Raw genomic sequence first — 15624 nt, 5'->3', positions numbered from 1 at the left:
TCTAAATATATATATATAAATATATATATTTATATGTAAATATATATATTTATATAAAATTAGCTGGGCATGGTGGCGCGTGCCTGTAATCCCAGCTACTCAGGAGGCTGAGGCAGGAGAATTGCCTGAACCCAGGAGGCGGAGGTTGCCGTGAGCCGAGATCACGCCATTGCACTCCAGCCTGGGTAACAAGAGCATAACTGTCTCTAAATAAATAAATAACTTAAATTAAAAAGTAAAAAAATAAAGGGTCCTTGACTTTCCTGAACTTGGGTGCAGATACTGTTTAAATGAGTTTCCCGACTTCAGAGTCTGAAAAGGGTATATATTTTATTTGTTGACAATGTTATTATTAATGTTATCACTAATCAGTAAACATTTATTGAGCTCCTGCTCCTGGCCAGAGAGGGAGGCCAGGGCACAGACTCAGCACAGCTCCTGGCCCTCACACAGCGTGGGTCCCAGCCTGTCCTTGGGCCTGCATTCTGTGCTGCTGTGGGCCGGGCCGCCCCTGGCTCAGGTGCCAGGGGATATGGGGACAGTGGGGAAGGCTGCTGAGGGCTCTGGATGTTTGCGGGGATGGAAACAAGGACTCCTGCCCACAGAACTCACCACCGAGCGTCTGTCCTGCTCGTCTCTTACAGGATGAGCGTGCAAACCATCCGAAATGTGTTCAGTGTCGAAACCGGATATCGGCTCTCAGACGATCAGATAGTCAACCATTTTCCAAACCACTATGAACTGACCCGGAAGGATCTGATGGTGAAGAACATCAAAAGATACAGGAAGGAGCTAGAGAAAGAAGGGAGTCCTCTGGCAGAAAAAGATGAAAATGGAAAATACCTCTATCTGGGTTGGTGCCTTTTCCCGGCTCCTGTTTTCATTTAACAGCTGAATGTTTTATTCAGGGCTCGAGGCGCCGCGGTGGTGACTGCTGGCTTTGGCACACCAGCATGTCCACGCGGGTGTCATTTCAGGTGTCTCCAGAACGAAGGAGCAGGAGGTGTTTGAGTCTGGCATCTGAGTTTCTGCGAGTGCCTTGGGAATTGCCTGGCATGGGCTTTGTGCAAGCCAGAGAATGCCCTCAGTGTTCAGCCTAGGGAAACATTTCTTGAGCCACAGGCTGCCACGAGGGCTCATGACTGTCTGACTGGCTCTACCCAGGGAAGACACTGTGCCCCTGTCCAGCCCGGGGATAAAAGCTGGACTGAATAGTTTCAGATTCCTTCACAAACCTGGGCAGAATTTGATAACTGACCTCCCTGGGCCTCAGTTTCATCTGCTAAATGGGAATTATTATACGGTTTACAGTAGCTCGCAGGTGGCCGTGGGGATTGAAAAATACAGGTTTCGGCCGGGTGTGGTGGCTCACACGTGCAATCCCAGCACTTTGGGGGGCCAAGGCAGGCGGATCATGAGGTCAAGAGATCGAGACCGTGGGCCGGGCGTGGTGGCTCATGCCTGTAATCCAAGCACTTTGGAGGCCAAGGTGGGAAGATCACCTCAGGTCAGGAGTTCAAGACCAGCCTGACCAACATGGTGAAACTTTGTCTTTATAAAAATAAAAAATAAAAAAAAACATCAAGACCATCCTGGCCAACATGGTAAAACCCCGTCTCTACTAAAAATACAAAAATTAGCTGGGCATGCTGGCACGCACGTATAATCCCAGCTACTTGGGAGGCTGAGACAGGAGAATCACTTGAACCCAGGAGGCGGAGGTTGCAGTGAGCCGAGATCATGCCACTGCACTCCAGCCTGGGCAACAGAGCAAGACTCCATCTCAAAAAAAAAAAAATGCAGGTTTGTAAGGTGCTTAGACAGGCTCCGTGAATGTAGGTTGTGTCGCCCAGGGACTGCGCAGCAGAGGCCCTGGTTCTGTTAGCTGCCGGGCCGGGGCGGGGAGCACTGAGTCTGAAGGCCCTGGAAAGGCAGGGGCAAGACCTTTCTGTTGGTGGCCGCTGTTGGGCTGCCCCTTATACCACCGCTGGGTGCCTTTGCCTTGCAGACTTTGTTCCGGTCACCTACATGCTGCCCGCTGACTATAACCTGTTTGTGGAAGAGTTCCGGAAGAGCCCGTCGAGCACCTGGATCATGAAGCCTTGTGGCAAAGCCCAGGGAAAGGGCATCTTCCTCATTAACAAGCTCTCACAGATCAAAAAGTGGTCCCGGGACAGCAAGACGTCTTCGTAAGTGTGGGCAGCTACCCGCTCTGCGTGCCAGGTCCCAGCTCACCGTTTTATGCTGTTCCGCAGTCTGTGGGATGGTTGTGGTTGTTTTTTTTTTTTTCTTTGAGACAGAATTTTGCCCTGTCGCCAGGCTAGAATGCAGTGGTGCAATCTCGACTCACTGTAACCTCCGCCTCCCGGGTCCAAGCGAGTCTTCTGTCTCAACCTCCTGAGCAGCTGGGACTACAGGCCTGTGCCACCATGCCCGGCTAATTTTTGTATTTTTAGTAGAGATGGGGTTTCACCATGTTGGCCAGGATGGTCTTGATCTCTTGACCTCATGTTCTGCCCACCGTGGCCTCCCAAAGTGCTGGGATTACAGGTATGAGCCACTGCACCTGACTGTGGGGTTTTTTTGTTTGTTTGACAGACTTTTGCTCTGTTGCCAGGTTAGAATGCAGTGGTGCAATCTCAGTTCACTGCAACCTTTGCCTCCTGGGTTCAAGCGATTCTCCTGCTTCAGCCTCCTGAGTAGCTGGGATTGCAGGCATGCACCACCATGCCCAGCTAATTTTTTTTTTTTTTTCTTTTTTCCTTTTTTTTTGAGATGGAGTTTCGCTCTTGTTACCCAGGCTGGAGTGCAATGGCGCGATCTCGGCTCACCGCAACCTCCGCCTCCTGGGTTCAGGCAATTCTCCTGCCTCAGCCTCCTGAGTCACTGGGATTACAGGCACGTGCCACCATGCCCAGCTAATTTTTTGTATTTTTTAGTAGAGATGGGGTTTCACCATGTTGACCAGGATGGTCTTGATCTCTTGACCTCATGATCCACCCGCCTCGGCCTCCCAAAGTGCTGGGATTACAGGCTTGAGCCACCGCGTCCGGCCTTTTTTTTTTTTTTTTTTTTTTTTAATAGAGATGGAGTTTTGCAGCCGGGCACAGTGGCTCACATCAGTAATTTCAGCACGTTGGGAGGCCGAGGTGGGTGGATCATGCTGTCAGGAGTTCAAGACTAGCCTGGCAAAGATGGTGAAACCCCGTCTCTACTAAAAATACATAAGAAATTTAGGTGGGTGCGATGGCAGGTGCCCGTAATCCCAGCTATGTGGGAGGCTGAGGCAGGAGAGTCCCTTGAACTCTGCGGGGGCAGAGGTTGCAGTGAGCTGAGTTCACACCACTGCACTGCAGCCTGGGTGACAGAGTGAGACTCCGTCTCGAAAAAAACAAGAGAGAGAAGACTTTGCCCTGTTGGTCAGGCGTGTCTCGAACCCCTGACCTCAGGGTGATCCGCCTGCCTACGCCTCCCAAAGTGCTGGGATTACAGGCGTGAGCCACGGCACCCGGCCTGTTCTTCGGTCTTTGGCCACGAGCCAGGCAGCCCATGCTAGGTTTTGCGGGTGTGTGTCGTCTGCCACGTGGTGTCACGGCGGGGCTCTGTGGCTGTCTTGGGGTGATTAGTCCCAGACTGCCTGAGGCAGGCCGTGAGGAAGACGGTGTAGGTGATGGGCCAGGGCCTGCAGCCGCTCTTTGATGACAGGTTGGTGTGAGAACCGCTCAATCGTGGTGGTTCTTGAGGCGGCGAGACACCGACCTCCATCCCGGGACTGGAGGCCCTGAGGTCCTGGGTTGGAGGCCCAGTCTGACACGCACTGGCTCTGTGTATTTTCTTCGCAGTCTCCCTGTCTTACATTCTCCATCCGAGAAAAACGGGGGCACCAGCAGCTCCACCGCCGGGGGCTTGTGGTGGGGGTGGAGCGAGTTGACACACGTGAAGCCTGAGCATTGGAAGGGGCCGGCGGTGGCCCGTGCTCTGGGCCACAGGGCCTGGGTCTGCTGGCTCTTCTCAGCTGCTCAGAAGTGTCTGGGGGCCACCAGGGCAAAGCTTCCGTCTGATCCTTTTCCAGTGGGGAGAGGACTCACTTGTCAGAGTTCCCAGGGTAACAGGAGACACCTCATTTTATAGTACATTTAAATAGGTTTCTTTTTTTATTTTTCAACACAGACCCTCACTGTCACCCAGGCTGGAGTGCAGTAGCATGATCTCAGCTGACTGCAACCTCACGCCTCCCAGGTTCAAGCGATCCTCTTACCTCAGCCTCCCGAGTAGCTGAGATCACAGGTGCCCACCACCATGCCTGGGTAATTATTGGATTTTTTAGTAGCGACGGGGTTTCACCATGTTGGCCAGGCTGGTCTTGAACTCCTGACCTCAAGTAATCCACCCGCCTTGGCCTCCCGTGCTGGGATTACAGGGGGTAAGCCACTTCGCCTGGCCTAAAACAAATTTTTTTTTTAAGACGGAATCATGGCTCACTGCAACCTCGGCCTCCTGGGCCCAAGCCTCCTGAGGAAGGGGCCTGTAGGTTCACAGCACTACACCTGGCTAACTTTTTTGTTTTTTCTGTTTGTTTCTAGAGGCAGGGTTTCGCCATGTTGCGCAAGTTGGTGTCAAATTCCCAGGCTCAAGTGATCTACCTGCCTCAGCCTCCCAAAGTGCTGACTACAAGGTGTCAGCCACCACGCCCGGCCGTGCTTAAATCTCATTACACTTTGCCAGCCCCCAGGGGTCAGGCCCAAGGAGGAATTCCCTGAGTGGACTCCTAGGGACTCTCCTGCAGCTGCTTGCCCTGTCCTCGGGGGCAGAGGGTGCCCTCCATGGATACACCTCACCCCCATTTCCTTCCTGACGATCCAGCCCCTCATACTGAGAGGCCGGGAGCTTGTTGCCAGCTGAATAAATGCACCTTTGGTCTTTACCATCAATTTTTTTTCCAGTAGCTTGATTTTTTTTTTCTTAGACGGAGTCCAGCACTGTTGCCTAGGCTATAGTGCAGTGGTGCGATCTCAGCCCAGTGCAATCTCTGCCTCCTGGGTTCAAGCAATTCTCCTTCCTCAGGCCTCCCGAGTAGCTGGGACTACAGGTGTGCACCACCACGCCCAGCACATTTTTTTGTGTTTTTAGTAGAGACGGGGTTTCACCATGTTGGCCAGGATGGTCTTGATCTCTTGACCTTGTGATCTGCCCGCCTCGGCCTCCCAAAGTGCTGGGATTACAGGCGTGAGCCACCGCGCCCGGCCCAGTAGTTTGATTTTTAGAGCAGTTTTCGGGTTACCGCACAATTGAGTAAGATACAGAGATTCCGATACCCTTTCCCCTGCACATGCACAGCCTCCCCACTTATCAGCATCCCCTATCAAAATGGAACATTTGTTAAAATTGGCAGACCGATGAGCTGGGTGTTGTGGTCCACTCCTGTAGTCTCCGCTACTCGCCAGGCTAGGGTGAGACTATCACTTGAACCCAGGAGGCCGCAGTGAGCTGTGATCGCACCACCATACTCCAGCCTGGCAACACAGCAAGGCTGTCTCGGAAAAAAAAATCTGGCCGGGTCTGTGGTGGCACATGCCTGTAATCCCAGCCCTTTGGGAGGCCAAGGCAGGCAGATCACTTGAGGTTGGGGGTTCAAGACCACCCTGGCCAACATGGCAAAACTCTTTCTCTACTAAAAAGACAAAAATTAGCCAGGCGTGGTGGCTGGTGCCTGTAATCCCAGCTGCTCAGGAGGCTGAGGCAGGAGAATTGCCTGAACCCAGGTAGAGGCTGTAGTGAGCTGAGATCACGCCAATGCCCTGCAGCCTGGGCACAGAGCGAGACTCTCTATCAAATATAAATATATATATATAAAGAAAAATTGGCAGACTGACCGACCCGTCATCATCCAAAGGCCGTAGGGTTTACTCTTAGTGTTGTTCATTCTGGGAACTTAGACAAATGTATAGTGACATGGATCCCTCGTTATTTTATTTTTTTTCTTTGAGATGGAGTCTCGCTCTGTCACCCAGGCTGGAGTGCAGTAATGCAATCTCAGTTCACTGCAACCTCCGCCTCCCGGGTTCAAGCGATTCTTCTGCCTCAGCCTCCCAGGTAGCTGGGACCACAGGCACACACCGTGATACTCAGCTGTTTTTGTATGTATAGTAGAGATGGGGTTTCACCGTGTTGGCCAGGCTTGTCTTAAACTCCTGACCTCAAGTGGTCCTCCCGCCTTGGCCTCCCAAAGGGCTGGGATTACAGGGAAGAGCCACCACGCCCAGTCAAAAATGTTTACTTTTTAAACTGGAATGGAGTCCAGTTTCTCAGTTATTTTATTCATGGATTGTGTCTTCAGTGCTGCACCTTTTAGCGTCTGATTCTTACCTTCTCTGACATGTTCAGGTTTGTGTCTCAGTCTAATAAAGAAGCCTACGTGATCTCTCTCTATATTAACAACCCTTTACTCATCGGCGGGAGGAAGTTCGACCTGCGGCTGTACGTTCTGGTGTCCACGTACCGTCCGCTGCGCTGTTACATGTAAGCATCCCTAAGGCTTGGGTCCCTCTCGGTTGTGTTTCTACCTTAAACCCCTCCTCAGCACCGTTGTGAGGTTCGATGAGCAGTACATGTGCAGTGCCCGGCACAGGGCAGGGATCAGGGGACGCCAGACCAGTCAGCCCTGATGCTGATGTGAGTTGTGTAAATCGCGCACATGAAAGCAGCTCTTTTTAGAGAATGACGTGGTATCTGTTGTTTGTGTTTCTCCTCGGAGTGCGAATTAATCTACATTCCCACCTAGGTATAAGCTTGGGTTTTGCCGGTTTTGCACAGTGAAATACACCCCGAGTACCAGTGAGCTGGACAACATGTTCGTTCATCTCACCAACGTTGCCATCCAGAAACATGGGGTGAGTGTTTCCTTCCGTTTGTGCTTATAGTAATGGACTCATTTTTTTTCAGGCTGGGCGTGGTGGCTCACGCCTGTAATCCCAGCACTTTGGGAGACTGGGGCAGGTGGGTCACCTGAGGTCAGGAGCTCAAGACCAGCTTGGCCAACGTGGCAAAACCCTGTCTCTATTAAAAATATAAAAATTAGACTGGGCATGGTGCTCCATACCTGTAATCCCAGCACTATGGGAAGCCAAGCTGGGTGGATCACTTGAGGTTAGGAGTTCAAGGCCAGCCTGACCAACACGGTGACATCCCGTCTCTACTAAAAAAATACAGAAATTACCGTGGTGGCACTCACCTGTAATCCCAGCTACTTGGGAGGCTGAGGCAGGAGAATTGCTTGAACCTGGGAGGCAGAGGTTGCAGTGAGCCAAGATCGAGCCATTGCACTCCAGCCTGGGCAACAGAGGGAGACTTCATCTCAAAGAAAAAAAAAAAAAGAAAAAAGGACCAACTTTGTGGGGTTTCTTCTACTTTTTCAAGAACAGTGTGGGTAAGGAGTGATACTCAAGGTATGTTCTGGCTTCAGGCTGGGCACTGATGGGACTGGGAGGCTCTGGGCATAGGTGGGCTGGCCTGGGGCACATCGGCCGAATGCCAGGGCGGGTGGGGGCACCTGGAGAAGGAAGACGGCAGGCTCAAGCCCTGTCTTTCTAGTTCTGCGGCCTTGGGCAAGTCAGCCTAACTCTCAGAGCCTCAGTTTCTCCATTTATAAAAGGAGATCTTAGAGGCCAGGAGCTCATGCCTGTAATGCCAGCACTTTGGGAGGCCAAGGCAGGCGGATCACGAGGTCAAGAGATCGAGACCATCCTGACCAACATGGAGAAACCCCATCTCTACTAAAAAATAAAATACAAAAATTAGCAGGACGTGGCGATGCATGCCTATAGTCCCCGCTACTCGGGAGGCTGAGGCAGGAGGACTGCATGACCCCAGGAGGCGGAGGTTTCAGTGAGCCAAGATCGTGCCACTGCACTCCAGCCTGGGCAACAAGAGTGAAACTCTCATCTCAAAAAAACAGTAATAAATAAATAGGCCGGGCACGGTGGCTCACGCCTGTAATCCCAGCACTTTGGGAGGCCGAGGCGGGTGGATCATGAGGTCAGGAGATGGAGACCATCCTGGTCAACATGGTGAAACCCCGTCTCTACTAAAAATACAAAAAATTAGCTGGGCATGGTGGCACGTGCCTGTAATCCCAGCTACTCAGGAGGCTGAGGCAGGAGAATTGCCTGAACCCAGGAGGTGGAGGTTGCGGTGAGCCGAGATCGCGCCATTGCACTCCAGCCTGGGTAACAAGAGTGAAACTCCGTCTCAAAAAATAAATAAATAAATAAATAAATACAAGGAAATCGTAGTATTACCTTGCAGGACTGTTGAGAGAACGTCGTGAGATGACAGTCCCTGATTTGCCCGGCTTAGCTTATAGTTGTCACGTTTTTGGTGGTGTGAAACCGACGTGCATTCAGTAGGAACCCATGCAACCATTTGTTTTTTTGCTTTGAGTGCAGTAAATAAATTATGTGAGCTCTTTCACACTTTATTTATTTATTTATTTATTTATTTATTTTGAGACGGAGTTTCGCTCTTGTTACCCAGGCTGGAGTGCAATGGCGCGATCCCGGCTCACCGCAACCTCCGCCTCCTGGGTTCAGGCAATTCTCCTGCCTCAGCCTCCTGAGTAGCTGGGATTACAGGCACGTGCCACCATGCCCAGCTAATTTTTTGTATTTTTAATAGAGACGGGGTTTCACCATGTTGACCAGGATGGTCTCGATCTCTCGACCTCGTGATCCAACTGCCTCGGCCTCCCAAAGTGCTGGGATTACAGGCTTGAGCCACCGCGCCCGGCGCCACACTTTATTATATAATAGGCTTTGTGTTCGACGATTCTGTTCAACTTCAGGCTGTTAATAAGTGTTCTCAGCACATTTTAGATAGGCAAGGCTAAGCCGGGATATTCGGTAGGTTAGGTGTATTCAATATTCAATGCACTTTCTTTTTTTTTTTTTTTTTTTTGAGACAGAGTCTTGCTTTGTAGCCCCAGCTGGAGTGCAGTAGCACAATCTTGGCTCACCACAACCTCTGCCCAACCTGGGTTCAAGCGATTTTGCTGACTCAGCCTCCTGAGAAGTGAGACTACAGGCACCCACCATCACGCCTGGCTATTTTTTGTATTTTTAGTAGAGGCAGGGTTTCACCATGTTGGCCAGGCTGGTCTCAAACTCCTGACCTCAAGTGATCTGTCCACCTCAACCTCTCAAAGTGCTGGAATTACAGGCATGAGACACTGTGCCTGGCCTTAAGTGCACTTTCAACTTACAATACTTGCAACTTGCTATGGGTTTATCTGGACATAACCCTATTGAGGGGCATCTGTACGCTTTGAGCACCTATGTGAGTTGATCCCATTCCGAGTACCCAGGATACAGTGACAGGCAAAGCCTACCTTAGTACCTACTCTCATGGTTCCCAGAGCTTCCAGCGGAGACATTCATCAAATAACCACCCTTATGAACCTAAAACTACAAACCCAGCTGCTTGCACTGAAAGTGAGAAACACACATCTAGAAGAGCATGGAACAAAAGAAGCCCCTGGTCAGGTGGTTGGAGAAGGCTTCCTTGCAGAAATGGTGCTGGAGCCGAGATCTGAAGCCTGAGCAGGGATGATCCGGAGGAGGTAGGGAGGTTCCACAGCAGTGAGTACCGTGTGCCGAGGCCCCGTTGCAGGAAGGAGCGTTACAGGGCCGTGAGGAAGCCAGTGTGGCGGGAGCCCGGCGTGCGGGTGGTGCCCTAGGAGGGGCTGGAGAGGCCAGACACACGGGGCTTGTGGGCCCAGTTCAGGTTTGGGGCTCTGATTTCACCCCCACACAAACCACAAATCATTTCTTTTATTTTCTTTCTATTATTATTACTTTCTTGAGACGGATTTGTGCGCTTCTTGCCCAGGCTGGAGTGCAATGGCACAATCTCGGCTCACCACAACCTCCACCTCCCTGGTGTAAGCGATTCTCCTGCCTCAGCCTCCCAAGTAGCTGGGATTACAGGCCTGCACCATCACACCCAGCTAATGTTGTATTTTTAGTAGAGATGGGGTTTCTCCATGTTAGTAAGGCTGGTCTCAAACTCCTTATCTCAGGTGATCCACCCGCCTTGACCTCCCAAAGTGTTGGGATTACAGGCGTGAGCCACCTTGCCCAGCCCAAAGGTCTCATTTCTTTCTTTCTGTTTTATTTTTATTTTTTGAGATGGAGTTTCACTCTTGTTGCCTAGGCTACAGTGCAGTGGCAGGATCTCAGTTTATTGCAACCTCCACCTCCCGGGTTCAAGTGATTCTCCTGCCTCAGCCTCCAGAGTAGCTGGGATTACAGGTGCGTACCACCACACCGGGCTGGGGTTTTTTAGTCAGAAAGGGGTTTCACCAGCCGGGCGCAGTGGCTCACGCCTGTAATCCCAGCACTTTGGGAGACCGAGGCAGGTGGAACACCTGAGGTCAGGAGTTTAAGACCAGTCTGACCAATATGGTGAAACCCCATCTCTATTTAAAAAAAAAAAGAAACCCCATCTCTATTTAAAAAAAAAAAGTTAACAAAATAAATAAAGGGGTTTCACCATCTTGACCAGGCTGGTCTTGAACTACTGACTTCAGGTGATCCACCCACTTCAGCTTCCCAAAGTGCTGGGATTACAGGCACAAGCCACCACACCTGGACTTTATTTTAAAATATGGCTAATTCTCCCTTTACCTGCTTGGGTCAGTGCTGTTTGCTTGAGCAGTTAGTAGGCTGGTTTTGTTTCGGTTCATGGTTCTCACTTTATACTTAGAAAATGAAATCGCAGTCCCCCAACAGTGGAACACACTCCGGGATTTTCTAGTTCTCTGCCTTCAAAGGCAAGCATTGTATGGATAATTAATTTTCAGTGGTGGCAAAGCAAAAAGGGTGCAGAACTGGCATCAGAACGTTTGGGCTGGGCGCCCAGCTCCATCCCAGCCCAGGAGGAAAGCTTGGGCAAGTAACAGCTTCTCTGAGCCTGGCCTCACCTGTGAAGTGGGATGATGATGGTGACTTCTCAAGGTTGTTCGAGAATTAGGGGTGCAGTGCTTTTACACTGTAGTGCACAGCCCTGGTGTGTCTTCGGTTGGCTTCCCCGGGAAAGACTCTGAGGGAGAAGTCAGTGTTCAGGGGGTTTCCGGGCCCAGCGTCAGGGGCAGCACCTGTGAGGGAGGTGAGCGGACCCAGCAGAGGGAGAGTCGAGCTGCGATCTTGCTGCAGTGGAGGCCTCAGCCCACGCCGGGGTGCTGTGGAGCAGAGATGGCCTGCAGAGCTGTCCGGGAGGGAGCAGGGGCTGACAGCTGGCCTCAGCAGACATGGGGTGCTGCTGCCCTCAGGGAGGGCTTCACCCCTGGGTTAGGGCGCTCCCTCAAGCCAAGGGCACTCCCAGTGCGGGTTTCAGCTGGAAGAATGAGTGCCTTGGTCTTGAAGGGTATCCCGGCAGCACTCCAGCCTTGCTGTGAGGCATAAATGATTAATCTGGAGAGTATTCGGGAGATGAGCATTTACAAATACCCATATAAGGCCGGTCGTGGTGGCTCACGCCTGTAATCCCAGCACTTTGGGAGGACGAGGCAGGCAGAGCACCTGATGTCAGGAGTTCAGGACCAGCCTGGCCAACATGGTGAAACCCCATCTCTACTAAAAATACCAAACTTAGCCGGCCATGATGGCAGGTGCCTGTAATCCCAGCTAGTTGGGAGGCTGAGGCAGGTGAATCGCTTGAACCTGGGAGGTGGAGGTTACAGTGAGCCAAGATCGCAACATTGCATTCCAGCCTGGGTGATAGATGGAGACCCCATCTCAAAAAAAAAAAAAAAAAAAAAAACACCCACATAGTAAGAGGCCCAGATGGCCAGGCACACTGGCTCATGCCTGTAATCCCAACACTTTGGTTGGCCAGCGCAGGAGGATTGTTTGAGGCCAGGAGTCCAAGAGCAGTCTGGGGAACATAGTGAGACCTCTTCTCTACAAAAAATTTAAAAATTAGCCAGGCGTGATGACACATCTGGAGTCTCAGCTTTTTTTTTTTTTTTTTTGAGATGGAATTTCGCTCTTGTTACCCAGGCTAGAGTGCAATGGCGCGATCTTGGCTCACCGCAACCTCCGCCTCCTGGGTTCAGGCAATTCTCCTGCCTCAGCCTCCTGAGTAGCTGGGATTACAGGCACGCGCCACCATGCCCAGCTAATTTTTTGTACTTTTAGTAGAGACGGGGTTTCACCATGTTGACCAGGATGGTCTCGATCTTTTGACCTTGTGATTCACCCGCCTTGGCCTCCCAAAGTGCCGGGATTACAGGCGTGAGCCACCACACCCGACAGTCTCAGCTTCTTGAGACTGAGGTGGGAGGATCGATTAAGCTCAAGAGGTCATGGCTGCTGTGCGCCAAGTCACACTGTTGTACTCCAGCTTGGGAGACAGAATGAGACCTGTCTCAAAACAAAACAGAAAATAGGTGGCCTGCCCAAGGCAGGCAGATCACCAAGTCAGGAGATCGAGACCATCCTGGCTAACACAGTGAAACCCCATCTCTACTAAAAAATACAAAAATTAGGGCTGCGTGTGGTGGCACACACCTGTAATCCCACACTTTGGGAGGCCGAGGCAGGTCTATCACCTGAGGTCAGGAGTTTGAGACTAGCTTGACCAACAAAGAGAAACTCTGTCTCTGCTAAAAAAAAAAAAAAAAAAAAAAAAAAAAAAAAGGCCGGGCACGGTGGCTCACACCTGTAATCCCAGCACTTTGGGAGGCCGAGGCGGGTGGATCACGAGGTCAAGAGATCGAGACCATCCTGGTCAACATGGTGAAACCCCGTCTCTACTAAAAATACAAAAAAGTAGCTGGGCATGGTGGCACGTGCCTGTAATCCCAGCTACTCAGGAGGCTGAGGCAGGAGAATTGCCTGAACCCAGGAGGCGGAGGTTGTGGTGAGCCGAGATCGCGCCACTGCACTTCAGCCTGGGCGACAGAGCAAGACTCCATCTCAAAAAAAAAAAAAAAAAAAAACAAAACAGAAAATATGCGCCCAGATCTCCCTGGGGCAGAGGTCCCATCTGCCTTGTTGCCGGACGCCCACACCTAGGGGACACTCCTGAAATGCTCGGGCAATGAAAGGGCTCCACCGGGTTCCTCTGTGGTGCACAGCCTGAGGGACACCTACCTGCTCTCCTGTTGCCAGGACGACTACAACCACATCCACGGGGGCAAGTGGACGGTCAGCAACTTGCGGCTGTACCTGGAGAGCACCCGCGGCAAGGAGGTGACCAGCAAGCTGTTTGACGAGATCCACTGGATCATCGTACAGTCTCTGAAGGCCGTGGCGGTGCGTTGCCGTGGGCGGGGGAGCCGGCTCTAAGGGCACATTTGGGAGTGGTGGGGCTTGCTGTTCTCTTGTTAAAATTACCTGTTTCTGGCTGGGTGCAGTGGCTCACACCTGTAATCCCAGCACTTTGAGAGGCTGAGGCGGCGGATCACCTGAGGTCAGGAGTTCAAGACCAGCCTGGCCCACATGGTAAAACCCATCTCTACTCAAAATAAAATAATTAGCTGGGCGTGGTGGCACTCATCTGTAATCCCAGCTACTCAGGAGGCTAAGGCAGGACAATCGATAGAACCCAGGAGGCAGAGGTTGCAGCCAGCCAAGATTGCACCAGTGCACTCTAGCCTAGGCAACAGAGCTCTGTCTCAAAAAACAAAAACAAAACCACTGTTTTCAGCCATGTATGGTGGCTCACACCTGGGAGGCCGAGGTGATGGATCACCTGAGGTCAGGAGTTCAAGACCAGCCCAGCCAACATTAAAATCCCATCTGTACTAAAAATACAAAATTAGTGCAATGTGATGGTGCATGCCTGTGATCCCAGCTACTTGTGAGGCTGAGGCAGGAGAATCGCTTGAACCTAGGAGGCAGAATTTGCAGTGAGCCAAGATCACACCATTGCACTCCATTCTGGGCAAAAGGAACGAAACTCTGTCTCAAAAAAAAAAAAAAAGAGATGATATCTGGTGGGAGATGATGTCTGGTGGGGAGATGATGTCTGGTGGGCGCCTTGACTTTCTGCACTTCGAGTGAAGCTCTTCCAGCCTTCAGAGTGGTGTGTGAGCACGGTGTAGTGGTGTGTGAGCACGGTGTAGTGGTGTGTGAGCACGGTGTAGTGGTGTGTGAGCACGGTGTAGTGGTGTGTGAGCACGGTGTAGTGGTGTGTGAGCACGGTGTGTGGGTTCGTCCTGCGCCTTTTTTTTTTTTTTTTTTTGAGATGGAGTGTTGCTCTGTTGCCCAGGCTGGACTGCAGTGGCGCAATCTCGACTCACTGTAACCTCCATCTCCATGTTCAAGCGATGCTCCTGCCTCAGCCTCCTGAGTAGCTGGGATTACAGGCACACACCACCATGCCCAGCTAATTTTGTGTTTTTAGTAAAGACGGGGTTTCACCATGGTCAGGCTGGACTTGACCTCCTGACCTCGTGATCCGCCAGCCTCAGCCTCCCAAAGTACTGGGATTACAGATGTGTACTGTGCCTGGCCCCGTTCTGTGTCTTTGACTTACAGTGAGGATCCGGATAGATAAAACCCCCAGGACCTGGTGCATGGCTGGAGATTCGTCTTGGGGGCCGAGCGCCCCATCTCTTGTGCCCCTGAAGCTCCTTATGCCTTGGTGGCTTGGGTTGCAGCTTAGGTGACAGGTAACAAGTGTGGAGTTCAGATCTGATTTCATGCCAGGCCCCATCATGAGCCAACAGGGGACTAGGCTCAAGAGCCTCCTCTTACTGAGCCTCAGATGCCTTCTCTGTGAAATTGGGACTGTGACGCCCGTGTCGTGGGGTGTACATGAACATCTGCACTGCGTGATTAGGGAGAGTTAAATGCCATTCGTCTGTTAACACGTGATTGTGTGAATTGTTACCCAGTGACCCAGCCCTTTGCTCTCCCCTCCCAGCCCATTGTAGGATTGGCAGACAGTTGAGAAAAAGCTGGCTGTTTTCAAGGAAACCTGTACCCCCTCAGCCTAGCCCTCTGGCAAGTGCCTCTGCTTGGCGCTTTCTGGGCCTCAGTTTCATGAACTGAAAAGCTGTTATCATAGATTTCTAAGGCTCTGCGGGTCTTTGGAGCAGGGATTTATGCATTCAGCTTTTATTCACGTAGCAAATATTTCATCACCTGGTTTTTACCAGGCATTTTGTTCTCACAGTGAGGCAGCCCAGGGAACAGGCACATGGGAGGGGCCTGGTGCGGGATGGGAGGAGTCAGCTGCCAGATGGGGGGCCAGGTGCGGGATGGGAGGGGCCTGGTGCGGGATGGGCGGGGCCTGGTGCGGGATGGGAGGGGCCTGGTGCGGGATGGAGGGCCTGGTGCGGGATGGGCGGGGCCAGGTGCGGGATGGGAGGGGCCTGGTGCGGGATGGGCGGGGCCAGGTGCGGGATGGGAGGGGCCTGGTGCGGGATGGGCGGGGCCTGGTGCGGGATGGGAGGGGCCTGGTGCCGGATGGGAGGGGCCAGGTGCGGGATGGGCGGGGCCTGGTGCCGGGTGGGCGGGGCCTGGTGCGGGATGGGAGGGTCCAGGTGCGGGATGGGAGGTGGCTCTGAGGCCCTCGGAGGAACCCCGACCTGCCTGCAGCCTGAGCCCGGACGGAGATGCT

The 15624-nt window shown here is 52.1% G+C and overlaps 1 protein-coding gene across 5 annotated transcripts in view; it reads left to right on the top strand.

Moving 5' to 3' along the window:
• TTLL1 (TTL family tubulin polyglutamylase complex subunit L1) overlaps window positions 1-15624 on the top strand; it is a 41265-nt gene that overhangs the window by 11830 nt on the left and 13811 nt on the right. For 4 of the 5 annotated variants that reach the window (XM_074391278.1, XM_074391277.1, XM_039463063.2 and 1 more), the window contains 5 exons: window positions 645-853; window positions 2009-2189; window positions 6385-6519; window positions 6782-6890; window positions 13167-13310. In XM_074391278.1, coding sequence (XP_074247379.1) covers window positions 645-853; window positions 2009-2189; window positions 6385-6519; window positions 6782-6890; window positions 13167-13310 — 778 coding nt within the window. The remainder of the gene's footprint in view (window positions 1-644; window positions 854-2008; window positions 2190-6384; window positions 6520-6781; window positions 6891-13166; window positions 13311-15624) is intronic. The other variant, XM_074391279.1, reaches the window with a different exon arrangement.

The sequence above is a fragment of the Saimiri boliviensis genome, chromosome 21, assembly GCF_048565385.1.
Source record: "Saimiri boliviensis isolate mSaiBol1 chromosome 21, mSaiBol1.pri, whole genome shotgun sequence".
NCBI classification, from domain to species: Eukaryota; Metazoa; Chordata; class Mammalia; order Primates; family Cebidae; genus Saimiri; species Saimiri boliviensis.
This window is presented reverse-complemented; position numbering and strand designations above follow the sequence as displayed.